This window comes from Amphiura filiformis, chromosome 18 (genome assembly GCF_039555335.1).
Source record: "Amphiura filiformis chromosome 18, Afil_fr2py, whole genome shotgun sequence".
Taxonomy (NCBI): domain Eukaryota; kingdom Metazoa; phylum Echinodermata; class Ophiuroidea; order Amphilepidida; family Amphiuridae; genus Amphiura; species Amphiura filiformis.
The window spans coordinates 34,017,780-34,031,873 of record NC_092645.1 but is presented as its reverse complement, the minus strand read 5'-3'; the positions used below and the strand labels follow the sequence as shown (position 1 = coordinate 34,031,873).

Sequence of the window (14,094 nt, the reverse complement as noted above, 5' to 3'; positions counted from 1 at the left end):
GCCCAGAGCTATAGGCCTCTTGTGGAACATGAATAGCAAATATGCTTCAGATTTTTCACCTAACCCTTTATGTTCTGATGTGTTCATAGCCAACAATGTAATCAAGCAGGCGGGTAGCCACGAAGTTTTGCGGGGAGGGGTATTTCCATAAAAGAGGACCTTTTTTCCTACTGATTTGCTTACATGTAAGAAATTGACTTAACCCCATTAAGATCAGGTTGATTTGAGTGATTTAACATTGAAAAAGTAGTCCCTTTGATAATTCATTTTATAATTTGTGACACGATCAAGGGAAATGAGTCACATGTCGCTAATATTGATTTTGAGATATTGGCAAAGAAAGTTGTCAAATTCTTTTGTTTTACATTGTTTTCAGCGATTAATAAATTGATGTAACTTCGCAAAGGAAAGTCGTATCAACATAGGGGTTTCAGTTTCTGAAAGCTCTAACTGTCCTCTTTAGGAACCTATGTAAAACTCATTTTCGACCAGGGTCGACATGTGACTCATTCCCCTTAATCATGTCACATTTGAACCTGGAGTACATTTTTACACCCCCCCCCCCTGAAAAGTGGACCTTTTTGTCAAGGAAAGGAAGGGGGCGATTCCACCCCCTGGCTACTTTTCAGGCCAATTTGAAAGTTGAAACATGAAAAAGTGATCACTTTGATAATTGTTCTTTATAATTTGATCCTTCTTGTGTACATATTTTCATTTTCCCTGGAAAAGTAGACTTTTTGTGGGGGTGGGAGATTCCACCCCTAGATATGATCTGTATTGAATGCCTTTCAATGCCTTTAAATCACAATGGAACAGATTGTGTTATACATAAATAAACGCTTTGAGAATTGAATTAGGAAAGGTAAGAACGTCACAAAAGTGCAAGATAATCACATACAATAGATGCCTTATGTTTTTGAACTTTTTTGCATGATCTAGTTCCATTTTGTAATGTGCTATTCCAGCTGACATCCATACACCCCTGTTGAAGACATGACCTTAATCTCCCAAACAGGGAGTGTGAATTCCAAATGGGGTTACCTGACTCCATTTGAAACCTGTGTGGAAGATTAAGGTCATGTCTTCCATAGGGGGTGTATGGATTTCAAACTGCAATAGCCCAATTTCTCACTGACAACATTTCTAGAGATGTCATAATTTGCCTTGAACATCCAGCATTTCTCACAATAGCAGGATTTGCGTTGAACATCAAACCACTCGGTATGCTCGCTGCCAACATTTCCAGAGATTGCATAATTTGCCTTGAACATCAAACCACTCTGTATGCTCACTGCCAGCATTTCCATTCCAAGTACTTTTTACATTGTTCATCTCATGTCAAAACACAGATCATGTTCCCGCTTACTTGTTACGGAACAGTAATGCATGTTCTGTAATGTTCATTTTATTTAAAGGCAAAATGAAGAATGGAAATGCACAATGAAGTGGTGTTCATTACATGCCTTGCAATATGTAGTTGGGTAACACTAACTCTGTACATCAAATGTTTTTAGCAGGCAGGAAAAGGCGGTTGGAGAAATTATTAAAACCTTGAAATGAACTTGATGATTGAAAATCACGAAAGAAAGTACTATTTGAATGCATTTGTCATTTAGCTTCCAAATATGGTCACAATATTCCCGAATACCAAAAAATTCAGAAAATTTTTGGGAAAATATCTGCATTTGGTCATGCTAAATGTAGAAAGGTGCAATGGTTTGTATCTCTGTTGGGCTATTCCACTTAATGCACACACTCCCTATGAAAGACATGACCTTAATCTCCCACAGGGGGTGTAGATGTAAAATAAGCCAGCCATTCAAGTAACCCCATTTGGAATTCACATTCCCTGTGTGGGAGATTAAGGTTGTGTTTTCCATGGGGGAGCATGGATTTCAACAGAAAAAGCCTATTAGTGCATACAGCTTCAGTGCTCCCTTTCTATTACCGACTGAATGCCTCCATTCTGCAGTTTAATTTTGCCCCCACCCCATGGGTATATTGAAGTTGGTCTATTACCCCACAAAGTTTAGATAAGGCCATGCTACATGTAAAATCTCAAGAAGCTCATCCATCAGTGCACAGTTCTTAAACCCCAATAGAGTTCTACATGCATATAATAACCTTTGAGCATGTTGGGTACAAAACCTCATCCTCTATAACTTGAGATCAACTTTTAAGCCATGCTTGTTGTTGGAGATTATGGATCTTTGCCGGGGATGAGTTCATTTTGGTGCGTAGTGCCAGAGTCAAAATTTAATTAACATTCCACTATACCCGTCTAGCATTGCTGCTAGATGTTTGGCTGCCAAGTCGTTTGTTGGTACTAAATGGTACGGATTCTGTAGCAAGAAATTGAAAATGGGATAGGAATAATTCCATGGACATGTTTGGTTGCAAGAACATAAATGCATGTTTAGGTTTCAATCTGAAGATAAATCAGTCTCGGGTAATCAGTCTAGAGGTTTCTAGTACAATGTATTTGTCTTGTTCAGAGAGGACATTATTATAGTATTTATGTTCACTAAGACATTTTGGAGGGCCAGGCCCTCCCAGTCAAAAAGTGGCCCCGAAGCTCAGCGATATTAGGAAATTGTATGTTAGAAGAAGGCAACTTTCTGTCATTTTTTTGAACAGAATTTTAATGGAAATACTGCCTGTTTGTAATCAAATATGCATTTAATAAATAAAATTAATGAATAATAATATAAAATGTCTTTGATACTGTTTAAATTTAAGGTTTCTTCTAAAAAAGTGATTGAAAAAAACAAAAAAACAAAAAAACAAAAAAACGACCGCTAAGGGCAACCAAACATTTTTTTGGCCTTACTTTAAAGGGCTATAAAAACTCCTCAACAAAAGTTTGGAAAGTTTTTTCAAGAGTGTATATCTCACATTCTTAGTCAGTGGGAGTGGTCTAGTTCGTAGACACATAATCTGATTGGACAACCACATGATTTCTGGTGTGCCCCCCACGTTATCATGAGTGTTGATAACGCGTAACACGCTGGTAGAGGTGCGTATATATGTATCAGTGTTGTATGCGCAGTACGCCGCAACAGAATACGTGAAGTTGTAAACATTAGTTTAGTTCATTTTATAATAAGGGAGTTTTATGACAGTAACTTAGTTTTTGCTTTAAAAATAGTTTACAGAACTTTATTAAAATAATATTTAACTGACTAAGAATGATAACAAACGATAAGAATTTTTGTTTTTACTATCCTCTGCCTATGATAGACTACAGGCATGTCCAATATTTTTATCGTAGTGGATACCGGCTGACTACTCAATATATTGGACATACCAGTCGTCCATCACATGGTAGAGAATAGTAAAACAAAAATTCCTATCTTTTATTCCCTAATTATTTGTGAGATGTTCATATCGTGTTGCATATCAATTGATAGCTACTTTACATGTATTCCCCTTCACAATGACACCACATTTGAAACAATCACCTTTTTCATGGCTGAGTACATGTCTTGTGAATGTAGTGGGGTCTCAAACTGAATGTGCCGAATTGTTTTTCTGGGGATGCATTCCTTCGCCAAACCATGCAAGCTGATTCTTATTGGCTTTTAAAAGGTAAATGTCTATTTTTATTACTCACACAAGTTGTTGTCTCATTTTGGGATTGGATCCAAATCTGAGTCATACACTTACGACATAGACATTTCATTTGCATATTTCCACTTGACTCCTTTAAAATCAGTGCATTCTGCCTGTGATAATTAAAATACAGACTGATGATTAAAAAACTACACATCCAAATCATCACAAATGCAACAGTGGTGAGCATCAAAATTGTGATGCCCTTCAAATTGGGTGTAGTATTGATGCACTCAGTAAAGTTCTCATTTGGCTTTCTATACATGTATCCGCTGGGACACAAATGGGTCATGCTCCAAGTCCCAACACGATGAGCATTCCGTGTTATTGTTAATCACGATTTCAAATGGCTGACATTTAATGCACTCCCAACAGCATGGGTTATCCGGAATGACATAGCGTCTTTCGCCTGGCTTACATGGGAGGCTACAGACCGATATTGGCGCTCCTGTGACGTCATCAACTTCAACGTACCATGGCATTAACTGTCCTATCACAGTCTCACTGGTTACATGTACGTTGTCGTTCCACTTGCCTACTTGTACAAATTTGTACCCATCGTCAAATTTCTGTAAATTTTTTATCGTGTATCGACCTGAGACGTCACCGTTTTCCGTAAAACTAACGCGGCCATTGGCTAGACTGTCAAAACTTGTACTTAAAAGATAGTCAACAAGTTCACCGCTGTCCGCTGACAAATTCAAGCAAGTAGCGCAATCTTCAACTGGTTCACCGCATTGAGCGTGGCACATGCTATGTAAGGCATACGCAAAAGCGTAAACGGCATCCATGACTAAAGTTTCGTGTGATGTAAGATCGGAGTCTATGGCTCTCAGAGTGGAGTTTTCGCAATCGTCAGGCATTCCACCCCTAGATATGATCTGTATTGAATGCCTTTCAATGCCTTTAAATCACAATGGAACAGATTGTGTTATACATAAATAAACGCTTTGAGAATTGAATTAGGAAAGGTAAGAACGTCACAAAAGTGCAAGATAATCACATACAATAGATGCCTTATGTTTTTGAACTTTTTTGCATGATCTAGTTCCATTTTGTAATGTGCTATTCAGCTTACATCCATACACCCCTGTTGAAGACATGACCTTAATCTCCCAAACAGGGAGTGTGAATTCCAAATGGGGTTACCTGACTCCATTTGAAACCTGTGTGGAAGATTAAGGTCATGTCTTCCATAGGGGGTGTATGGATTTCAAACTGCAATAGCCCAATTTCTCACTGACAACATTTCTAGAGATGTCATAATTTGCCTTGAACATCCAGCATTTCTCACAATAGCAGGATTTGCGTTGAACATCAAACCACTCGGTATGCTCGCTGCCAACATTTCCAGAGATTGCATAATTTGCCTTGAACATCAAACCACTCTGTATGCTCACTGCCAGCATTTCCATTCCAAGTACTTTTTACATTGTTCATCTCATGTCAAAACACAGATCATGTTCCCGCTTACGTGTTACGGAACAGTAATGCATGTTCTGTAATGTTCATTTTATTTAAAGGCAAAATGAAGAATGGAAATGCACAATGAAGTGGTGTTCATTACATGCCTTGCAATATGTAGTTGGGTAACACTAACTCTGTACATCAAATGTTTTTAGCAGGCAGGAAAAGGGCGGTTGGAGAAATTATTAAAAACCTTGAAATGAACTTGATGATTGAAAATCACGAAAAGAAAGTACTATTTGAATGCATTTGTCATTTAGCTTCCAAATATGGTCACAATATTCCCGAATACCAAAAAATTCAGAAAATTTTTGGGAAAATATCTGCATTTGGTCATGCTAAATGTAGAAAGGTGCAATGGTTTGTATCTCTGTTGGGCTATTCCACTTAATGCACACACTCCCTATGAAAGACATGACCTTAATCTCCCACAGGGGTGTAGATGTAAAATAAGCCAGCCATTCAAGTAACCCCATTTGGAATTCACATTCCCTGTGTGGGAGATTAAGGTTGTGTTTTCCATGGGGAGCATGGATTTCAACAGAAAAAAGCCTATTAGTGCATACAGCTTCAGTGCTCCCTTTCTATTACCGACTGAATGCCTCCATTCTGCAGTTTAATTTTGCCCCCACCCCATGGGTATATTGAAGTTGGTCTATTACCCCACAAAGTTTAGATAAGGCCATGCTACATGTAAAATCTCAAGAAGCTCATCCATCAGTGCACAGTTCTTAAACCCCAATAGAGTTCTACATGCATATAATAACCTTTGAGCATGTTGGGTACAAAACCTCATCCTCTATAACTTGAGATCAACTTTTAAGCCATGCTTGTTGTTGGAGATTATGGATCTTTGCCGGGGATGAGTTCATTTTGGTGCGTAGTGCCAGAGTCAAAATTTAATTAACATTCCACTATACCCGTCTAGCATTGCTGCTAGATGTTTGGCTGCCAAGTCGTTTGTTGGTACTAAATGGTACGGATTCTGTAGCAAGAAATTGAAAATGGGATAGGAATAATTCCATGGACATGTTTGGTTGCAAGAACATAAATGCATGTTTAGGTTTCAATCTGAAGATAAATCAGTCTCGGGTAATCAGTCTAGAGGTTTCTAGTACAATGTATTTGTCTTGTTCAGAGAGGACATTATTATAGTATTTATGTTCACCAAGACATTTTTGGAGGGCCAGGCCCTCCCAGTCAAAAAAGTGGCCCCCGGAAGCTCAGCGATATTAGGAAATTGTATGTTAGAAGAAGGCAACTTTCTGTCATTTTTTTGGGGGGGGGGGTCATTTCATGGATGGGGTGTCCCCCTTCCCACCCCCTCCACTGGATACGGACCTGTTCTGAAGAAGTCACAGCTAATACCCATGAAAGCATGACAATTTCTAACTTGTCTGATGCTAGCAGCCAGAAGAGCAAGAATGGCTTGGGGGTGAGTGACCATGTGGACATTACCATTATATTACCTCGAAATAGAATACTATCGAGATACATTTGTGGATTATCCTGAAACAGGAGCCTGCATAATTGTAAATAAATGGGCTATTCCACTTGAAATCCATACACTACCCTACCTATGGAAGACATGGCCTTAATCTTCCATTTCAAACAGGACTACCAGAATGGATGGCTCTAAACCCCGCTCTAAACACACCCCTGTGAGGGGGTGTATGGATTTCAACTGGAATAGCCCAATGAGCTGGCACAAGATGTAAAGATGGTGGTGATAAGTTGCATCATATTGCTTAGAAAAAAAAACCCAGACCCAGTGTTTAGTGATGCTATATCAGTCAGTGACCAAATGGGTATTGCTCTCAACTGTTCATATCAAAGCCTGAATGGGCAATTCCAGTTGAAATTCATACACCCCCTATGGAAGATATGATCTTAATCTCCACACAGGGGGTTTGGATTTCAAATGGAGTCACCCATCTCTAGGTAACCCCATTAGAAATTCACACTCCCTGTTTGGAAGATTATGGTCATGTATTATGTAGGGGGTGTATAGATTTTAACTGGAATAGCCCATAGGTTAGAAAATTACTAGTAAGCCGAAGACCAAAATCAATATTTTTATCCTATCTGCTCAAAATACGATAATTGAATTTGCAGGGTCATTACCAGAGAAGGTATCTTATGCTTCCCACAATGCATTTCCCATTTCAATTTTCTGTACTGATTTTCTATCTCAGGATACGTCACTAGAATCGTCACATGATTTGAAGATCCACTCCCTAATGTTTGCAACTAAAATCATGTGATGTAACTATTTATCAAATCAAATTACACAGATTTATAACCAATTATCATGATTATATCAAAATATTCACTTTTATCTTCAAACAAGCCATTTATTTTACATTTTATTTATATGGATCAGGTTAGGACTCTCTGAGGCAGGGCCTTAATACATATTCATGTGTGGGCCTTTTGTTACAAAATTGTGTACTTTTACAGTACTTTTATGGTACTTAACAGTACTTTTAGAGTATCTTTTACAGTACTTTTACAGTACTTTTACAGTACTTTTACAGTACTTTTCAGTACTTTTACAGTACTTTTACAGTGCATTTACAGTATTTTTACAGTACTTTTACAGTATTTTTACAGTACTTTTACAGTATTTTTACAGTACTTTTACAGTGCGTATACAGTATTTTTACAGTACTTTTACAGTGCGTTTACAGTACTTTTACAGTACTTTTACAGTGTGTTTACAGTATTTTTACAGTACTTTTACGGTACTTTACATTACTTTTACAGAACTTACAAAATAATAAAACTAAAAGTGAAAAACGAATTACTAGAAAAATAGCAAAGCCTAAATGATGAGTTGTTAATATAATACACAATACATAATACACACGGGTGGCTACAGATTGATATTGGCGCTCCTGTGGCATCATCAACTTCAACATATACCATGGGCCTAACTGTCCTATCACAGTCTCACTAGTTACGTCGTCATTCCACTCGCCTACTTGTACAAACTTGTACCCATCGTCAAATTTCTGTAAATTTTTGATCGTGTATCGACCTGAAACATCGCTGTTTTCCATAAAACTAATGCAGCCATTGGCTAGACTATCAAAACTTGTACTTAAAAGATAGTCAACAAGTTCACCGCTGTCTGTTGCCAAATTTGTTTCAAAATTGTGTACTTTTACAGTACTTAAATAATGATAAAACATCTAAAACCACTGATTCGAAATTATCATAAAACAATGCAACTCTGCATTCATTATTCCTTCATCAAAGGAAAACTTAACTTTACAAGTTTAATGCTAAGATTATGGCTTCTTAAATTAGGATACATACATCATTTGTACAATGATTAGCCAAAAAAATATACTGTTTGGTTGCCCTTCCAAGACAAAAATTTGGAGGGTCGGTAGGTCGATCCTTTTTTTTTTCATGGGCTCTTCCTTCATTTTATCTCCATTTTGAAAAGGCGAATATTGTGTATTGAGTCTAATGTTAAAACTTTTAACTTTACAAACTTGTCTAATGCTAAAAAACTTTACAAGTCTAATGTTAAAACTTTTAACTTTACAAACTTGTCTAATGCTAAAAAACTTTACAAGTCTAATGTTAAAACTTTTAACTTTACAAACTTGTCTAATGCTAAAAAACTTTACAAGTCTAATGTTAAAACTTTTAACTTTACAAGTCTAATGCTAAAAACTTTACAAGTCTAATGTTAAAACTTTTAACTTTACAAGTCTAATGCTAAAAAACTTTACAAGTCTAAATGTTAAAACTTTTAACTATATAAGTCTAATGGTAAGATTATGGCTACTTAAATTAGGATACATTTTGTACATACATCATTTGTACGCTGATTAGCCAAAAAATATATTGTTTGGTTGCCCTTCCAAGGCAAAAATTTGGAGGATTGGTAGGTCGATCCTTTTTTTTTCATGGGCTCTTCCTTCATTTTATCTCCATTTTGAAAAGGCGAGTAGTGACAAATTCTTGATCATTTTACGGTAAAAAATTATGTGTTTTTGAACAGAATTTTAATGGAAATACTGCCTGTTTGTAATCAAATATGCATTTAATAAATAAAATTAATGAATAATAATATAAAATGTCTTTGATACTGTTTAAATTTAAGGTTTCTTCTAAAAAAGTGATTGAAAAAACAAAAAAACAAAAAAACAAAAAAACGACCGCTAAGGGCAACCAAACATTTTTTTGGCCTTACTTTAAAGGGCTATAAAAACTCCTCAACAAAAGTTTGGAAAGTTTTTTCAAGAGTGTATATCTCACATTCTTAGTCAGTGGGAGTGGTCTAGTTCGTAGACACATAATCTGATTGGACAACCACATGATTTCTGGTGCGGCCCCCCCCCACGTTATCATGAGTGTTGATAACGCGTAACACGCTGGTAGAGGTGCGCATATATGTATCGTGTTGTATGCGCAGTACGCGCAACAGAATACGTGAAGTTGTAAACATTAGTTTAGTTCATTTTATAATAAGGGGAGTTTTATGACAGTAACTTAGTTTTTGCTTTAAAAAATAGTTTACAGAACTTTATTAAAATAATATTTAACTGACTAAGAATGATAACAAACGATAAGAATTTTTGTTTTTACTATCCTCTGCCTATGATAGACTACAGGCATGTCCAATATTTTTATCGTAGTGGATACCGGCTGACTACTCAATATATTGGACATACCAGTCGTCCATCACATGGTAGAGAATAGTAAAAACAAAAATTCCTATCTTTTATTCCCTAATTATTTGTGACATGTTCATATTGTGTTGCATATCAATTGATAGCTACTTTACATGTATTCCCCTTCACAATGACACCACATTTGAAACAATCACCTTTTTCATGGCTGAGTACATGTCTTGTGAATGTAGTGGGGTCTCAAACTGAATGTGCCGAATTGTTTTTCTGGGGATGCATTCCTTCGCCAAACCATGCAAGCTGATTCTTATTGGCTTTTAAAAGGTAAATGTCTAGTTTTATTCCTCACACAAGTTGTTGTCTCATTTTGGGATTGGATCCAAATCTGAGTCATACACTTACGACATAGACATTTCATTTGCATATTTCCACTTGACTCCTTTAAAATCAGTGCATTCTGCCTGTGATAATTAAAATACAGACTGATAATTAAAAAACTACACATCCAAATCATCACAAATGCAACAGTGGTGAGCATCAAAATTGTGATGCCCTTCAAATTGGGTGTAGTATTGATGCACTCAGTAAAGTTCTCATTTGGCTTTCTATACATGTATCCGCGGGACACAAATGGGTCATGCTCCAAGTCCCAACACGATGAGCATTCCGTGTTATTGTTAATCACGATTTCAAATGGCTGACATTTAATGCACTCCCAACAGCATGGGTTATCCGGAATGACATAGCGTCTTTCGCCTGGCTTACATGGGAGGCTACAGACCGATATTGGCGCTCCTGTGACGTCATCAACTTCAACGTACCATGGCATTAACTGTCCTATCACAGTCTCACTGGTTACATGTACGTTGTCGCTCCACTTGCCTACTTGTACAAATTTGTACCCATCGTCAAATTTCTGTAAATTTTTTATCGTGTATCGACCTGAGATGTCACCGTTTTCCGTAAAACTAACGCGGCCATTGGCTAGACTGTCAAAACTTGTACTTAAAAGATAGTCAACAAGTTCACCGCTGTCCGCTGACAAATTCAAGCAAGTAGCGCAATCTTCAACTGGTTCACCGCATTGAGCGTGGCACATGCTATGTAAGGCATACGCAAAAGCGTAAACGGCATCCATGACTAAAGTTTCGTGTGATGTAAGATCGGAGTCTATGGCTCTCAGAGTGGAGTTTTCGCAATCGTCAGGCATACTGCATGCTCCATAATGGTTGAGAAATACAGGTAGCCATGGATTATCGCTTGTCGCTGGCGTAAGTGATCTGAAGTACGAATTGAAGTCGGGTAAAGTCTCAGATGAAGGGATCACGGTAAATGAGCCTGTAGGTTTGAAAAAATAACATACAACATTAATTGGAATAAGGTACTTGTATCCGCAGACTGGAGTGCCCATCTCTCTTTTGAAAAGCGATTAGGTTAGACTTCATCCAGACCTCCTCCACAACGAGTCTGGGAAGTACTCGGTATAAATGACCATATAGGGACGTGCCGCAAACATTGGAAAATCAATGACCTTTTTTTCTAAGCCAATTTTGGTATACCGATGGGTTCTTTTTTCAAATTTTTCTCAATTTATTTGGAAAATAGCCAAATTTTGCCTTAATATTGCCAAATTTTTTGCAAGATTTGGGGGAAAATTTGCACAATTTGGGTAAAATTCAACCAAAATTTTGACTTTTGGTATATTAATGGGTCCAATAAATCAAACCCCACAAGAACCTTTTTTGGGTTATCCAGGGTTAGGGTTGTCAAACCCGAATAAAACCAAATCAAAAACGAACATTCTCACAAGCCACTGTTACGAATGTTTGTTTGACTTTACAATCTACTCTCTAAATGTAAAAGAGTGAAAAACTCACTCCCGAAAAGAGTGATTCACTTATAAGACCACTCAAAAAAGAGTGAAAACCACTCTTTTGGGGAGTGAGTTTTTCACTCTTTTACATTTAGAGAATATGATTTTATTTTTTAGCGATACATACCTACTGCTACCTCCTCATTGCCTTCAATAGCCATCTCCCCGTAGTTACCCCATCCATCACTTCCAATCCAGATGAACTTCCTCCCCGCCTTCATCCTGGATGCTGCAGAAAAGATGTTCTTCACCATCTCTAACTGGACAAAGAGTATCACCACCGTGGCGTGTTTGGATTTCTGCATCCCAAGCAATTCATCCATGACATCATCATAATCATCTGCGTCGGACGCTAAGGAGATTGTATGTGTAATACCGACGCATATATCATTCTCCGCAGCAAGTGCCGTGAACTGTTGTTGAGCGCTTCTCCCGTAGGTATCATCCGAGTTCAAAAATGAGATGTACTTCCATTTGTAGTGGAGGATGATATCAATCATGGCCTTCACTTGAAATCTGTCTGGTCCAACTACTCTTGTGAAATACGGGAATGTTTCAGCATTGCTTAATTCATCACTGGTCGATAGGAATGAGACCTGAGGCAGATGATGGAGACCAAACAGGATCGCAGCTTGCTTGCTGGAAGAGCTTCTTTGGGCACCAACCACACCAACTACTGGCTTCTTCACAGGACAAGGTTCGTCCGTACGACATGCTTCCGGAATATGAGATGGTAGAAAGTTTAAACTCTCTCCAAGAGCGACTGCTGTGTTTGAACAGGTATCCCTGATCTCAAACCCAATGGTAACATTAGGCAATATAGCAGAATCTGAGTTTATCTGATCTATTGCATACACCATCGCTTCAACTTTCTTAAGAGAACCGAGATCCAGAAGATCACCGCAGCTTTGGGATGAAGAGTCATAGAGGTGTAGAGGAATCAGTCCGCCTAAGTTTATACTGCCTTCTCTTGTGTAACTTACATCGCTCGTGTGGTCATCGTAAGAGTGACACAGAGGTGCTGCGGCTAAGAGAACTAATAGAATGGTTATGATGCCACAAGAAGATCTGAAAGGCCAAATGTTATTAGGTGTAGACCTCTCGTCCTTGTGCAGACTGTTCTGAAGAGACATGGCAGCATTAAGTTTGTCGTCGATATAGAAAACTCCTTTTGCATTCAATGATACGGTATGGGGAAAATTGAGTTTGTTGGTTGTTGCACAAAATAACTTATCATTAAGTTATAATTTGTGCCCACTGGTAGATTTACTATTGTGTTTACTCAAAAGTTGTAAAGACGCCATGCAACAAAGCTCCGCTATACCATATGCAGCTTGATAATGTTAGGAACGATGATGTATAGTAATGGCAGAGTCTTGGGGTTTCAGTCTGTGATTGAATAAATATTTTAATCAAACCAGCCTTCTTTGTGTTTGTTTTATATAATTACAAAGGTTGGTAGAGGCATCACTTTTAACACAGTAAAGCAAATACACCTGGTCCGACTAGAAGCTATCTATCTCCATGCAGTCAAATTGGGCTAATCTGTTGATGACAAATTTGAAGAGAAACACCATGAGACTTTGAAGTTGTGACCAGTGGTTATTAAATGCATTTAGGCCTAAAAAACCGTTTGATTGGCATAACATAAACATAACATAAACAAAAATAAAAATTACAGTAGGTACATGTAGGTAGGGACTTTTTTTTACTTCTTTTAAGAAGCTTAAAAGCTTAAAAGCTGTAAATTGCATTTATGAAGTCCTTGGAACTTTTTTTGTAATCATAACTTTATCCAACTAAGAAAAAGAAATAACATTTTTTCAGTAGCAGTATTTCTCCGGTTTCCAAGCTTGAATAAAAAGTAATTTAGGGCCTATAACTTCTTTTTTTGTCAATTTTTGTAAAAAAACAACAACATTGGGTCGGTCGGTGGAGTAACCAAACAACCTTTTTTTTTTGGCCTAATTAGCATGATTAGCTTTATATACATTTACTATTATAATATATCTCTGTCATTGCTCATTAGTATTCAGATGTTTACATTATGATCCTAGCATCTTTTTATGAAATTTTTCAGTAGATATCAACCAATAAAGCTTATTCCCAAAATTTCAATAGTCCTTTTTTACGGAGTTAAGGGTTAGGGTAGAGCAGTCTTGTAATAAGACTAGTCGAGTTGCACCCTATTCGGCAATCACTCCCAATATTGTTGTTGTTGTTGTTGTTGTTGTTGTTGTTGTTGTTGTTGTTATCATTATTATTAAATTCAATATTATCCATGCTCTGAACTATGCTTACTTATTCACAACCCTATCCAAAATATATAAAATATACTATAGTAAATAGTTGTGTTTATTTGAACATATTGATCCGCACACACATTTATTATGTACTCAATCAGCTGATCTTTGTTATGATTCCTGTCTATTTACATACCATGGACTGTGCATAGGCCATACAGTAGATCTAGAGAGTTGTGGTGGTATTTAA

General features: G+C 37.3%; 2 protein-coding genes across 5 annotated transcripts in view; one reads left to right on the top strand and one right to left on the bottom strand.

The window, feature by feature from the left end:
* LOC140140146 (carboxyl-terminal PDZ ligand of neuronal nitric oxide synthase protein-like) overlaps positions 1–14,094 on the top strand; it is a 372,750-nt gene that overhangs the window by 263,593 nt on the left and 95,063 nt on the right. The gene's annotated exons all lie outside the window — the stretch shown is intronic.
* Positions 3,870–12,166, bottom strand: LOC140139607 (metabotropic glutamate receptor-like). Its single transcript, XM_072161312.1, has 3 exons — positions 11,729–12,166; positions 10,494–11,066; positions 3,870–4,516 (listed from the first exon to the last, which is right to left on the bottom strand). Exons 1-3 carry the CDS (start codon positions 12,099–12,101, stop codon positions 3,870–3,872), a joined length of 1,593 nt encoding a protein of 530 aa, XP_072017413.1. The 5' UTR covers positions 12,102–12,166.

Coding starts and splice junctions, on each gene's coding strand:
- LOC140139607 (XM_072161312.1), bottom strand. CDS start 12,101: ATGATTGATATCATCCTCCACTACAAATGGAAGTACATCTCATTTTTG. Junction 11,067..11,728: donor CAATGAGGAGGTAGCAGTAG/GTATGTATCGCT, acceptor TCAAACCTACAG/GCTCATTTACCGTGATCCCT. Junction 4,517..10,493: donor ATCGGTCTGTAGCCTCCCAT/GTAAGCCAGGCG, acceptor TGTGATTTAAAG/GCATTGAAAGGCATTCAATA.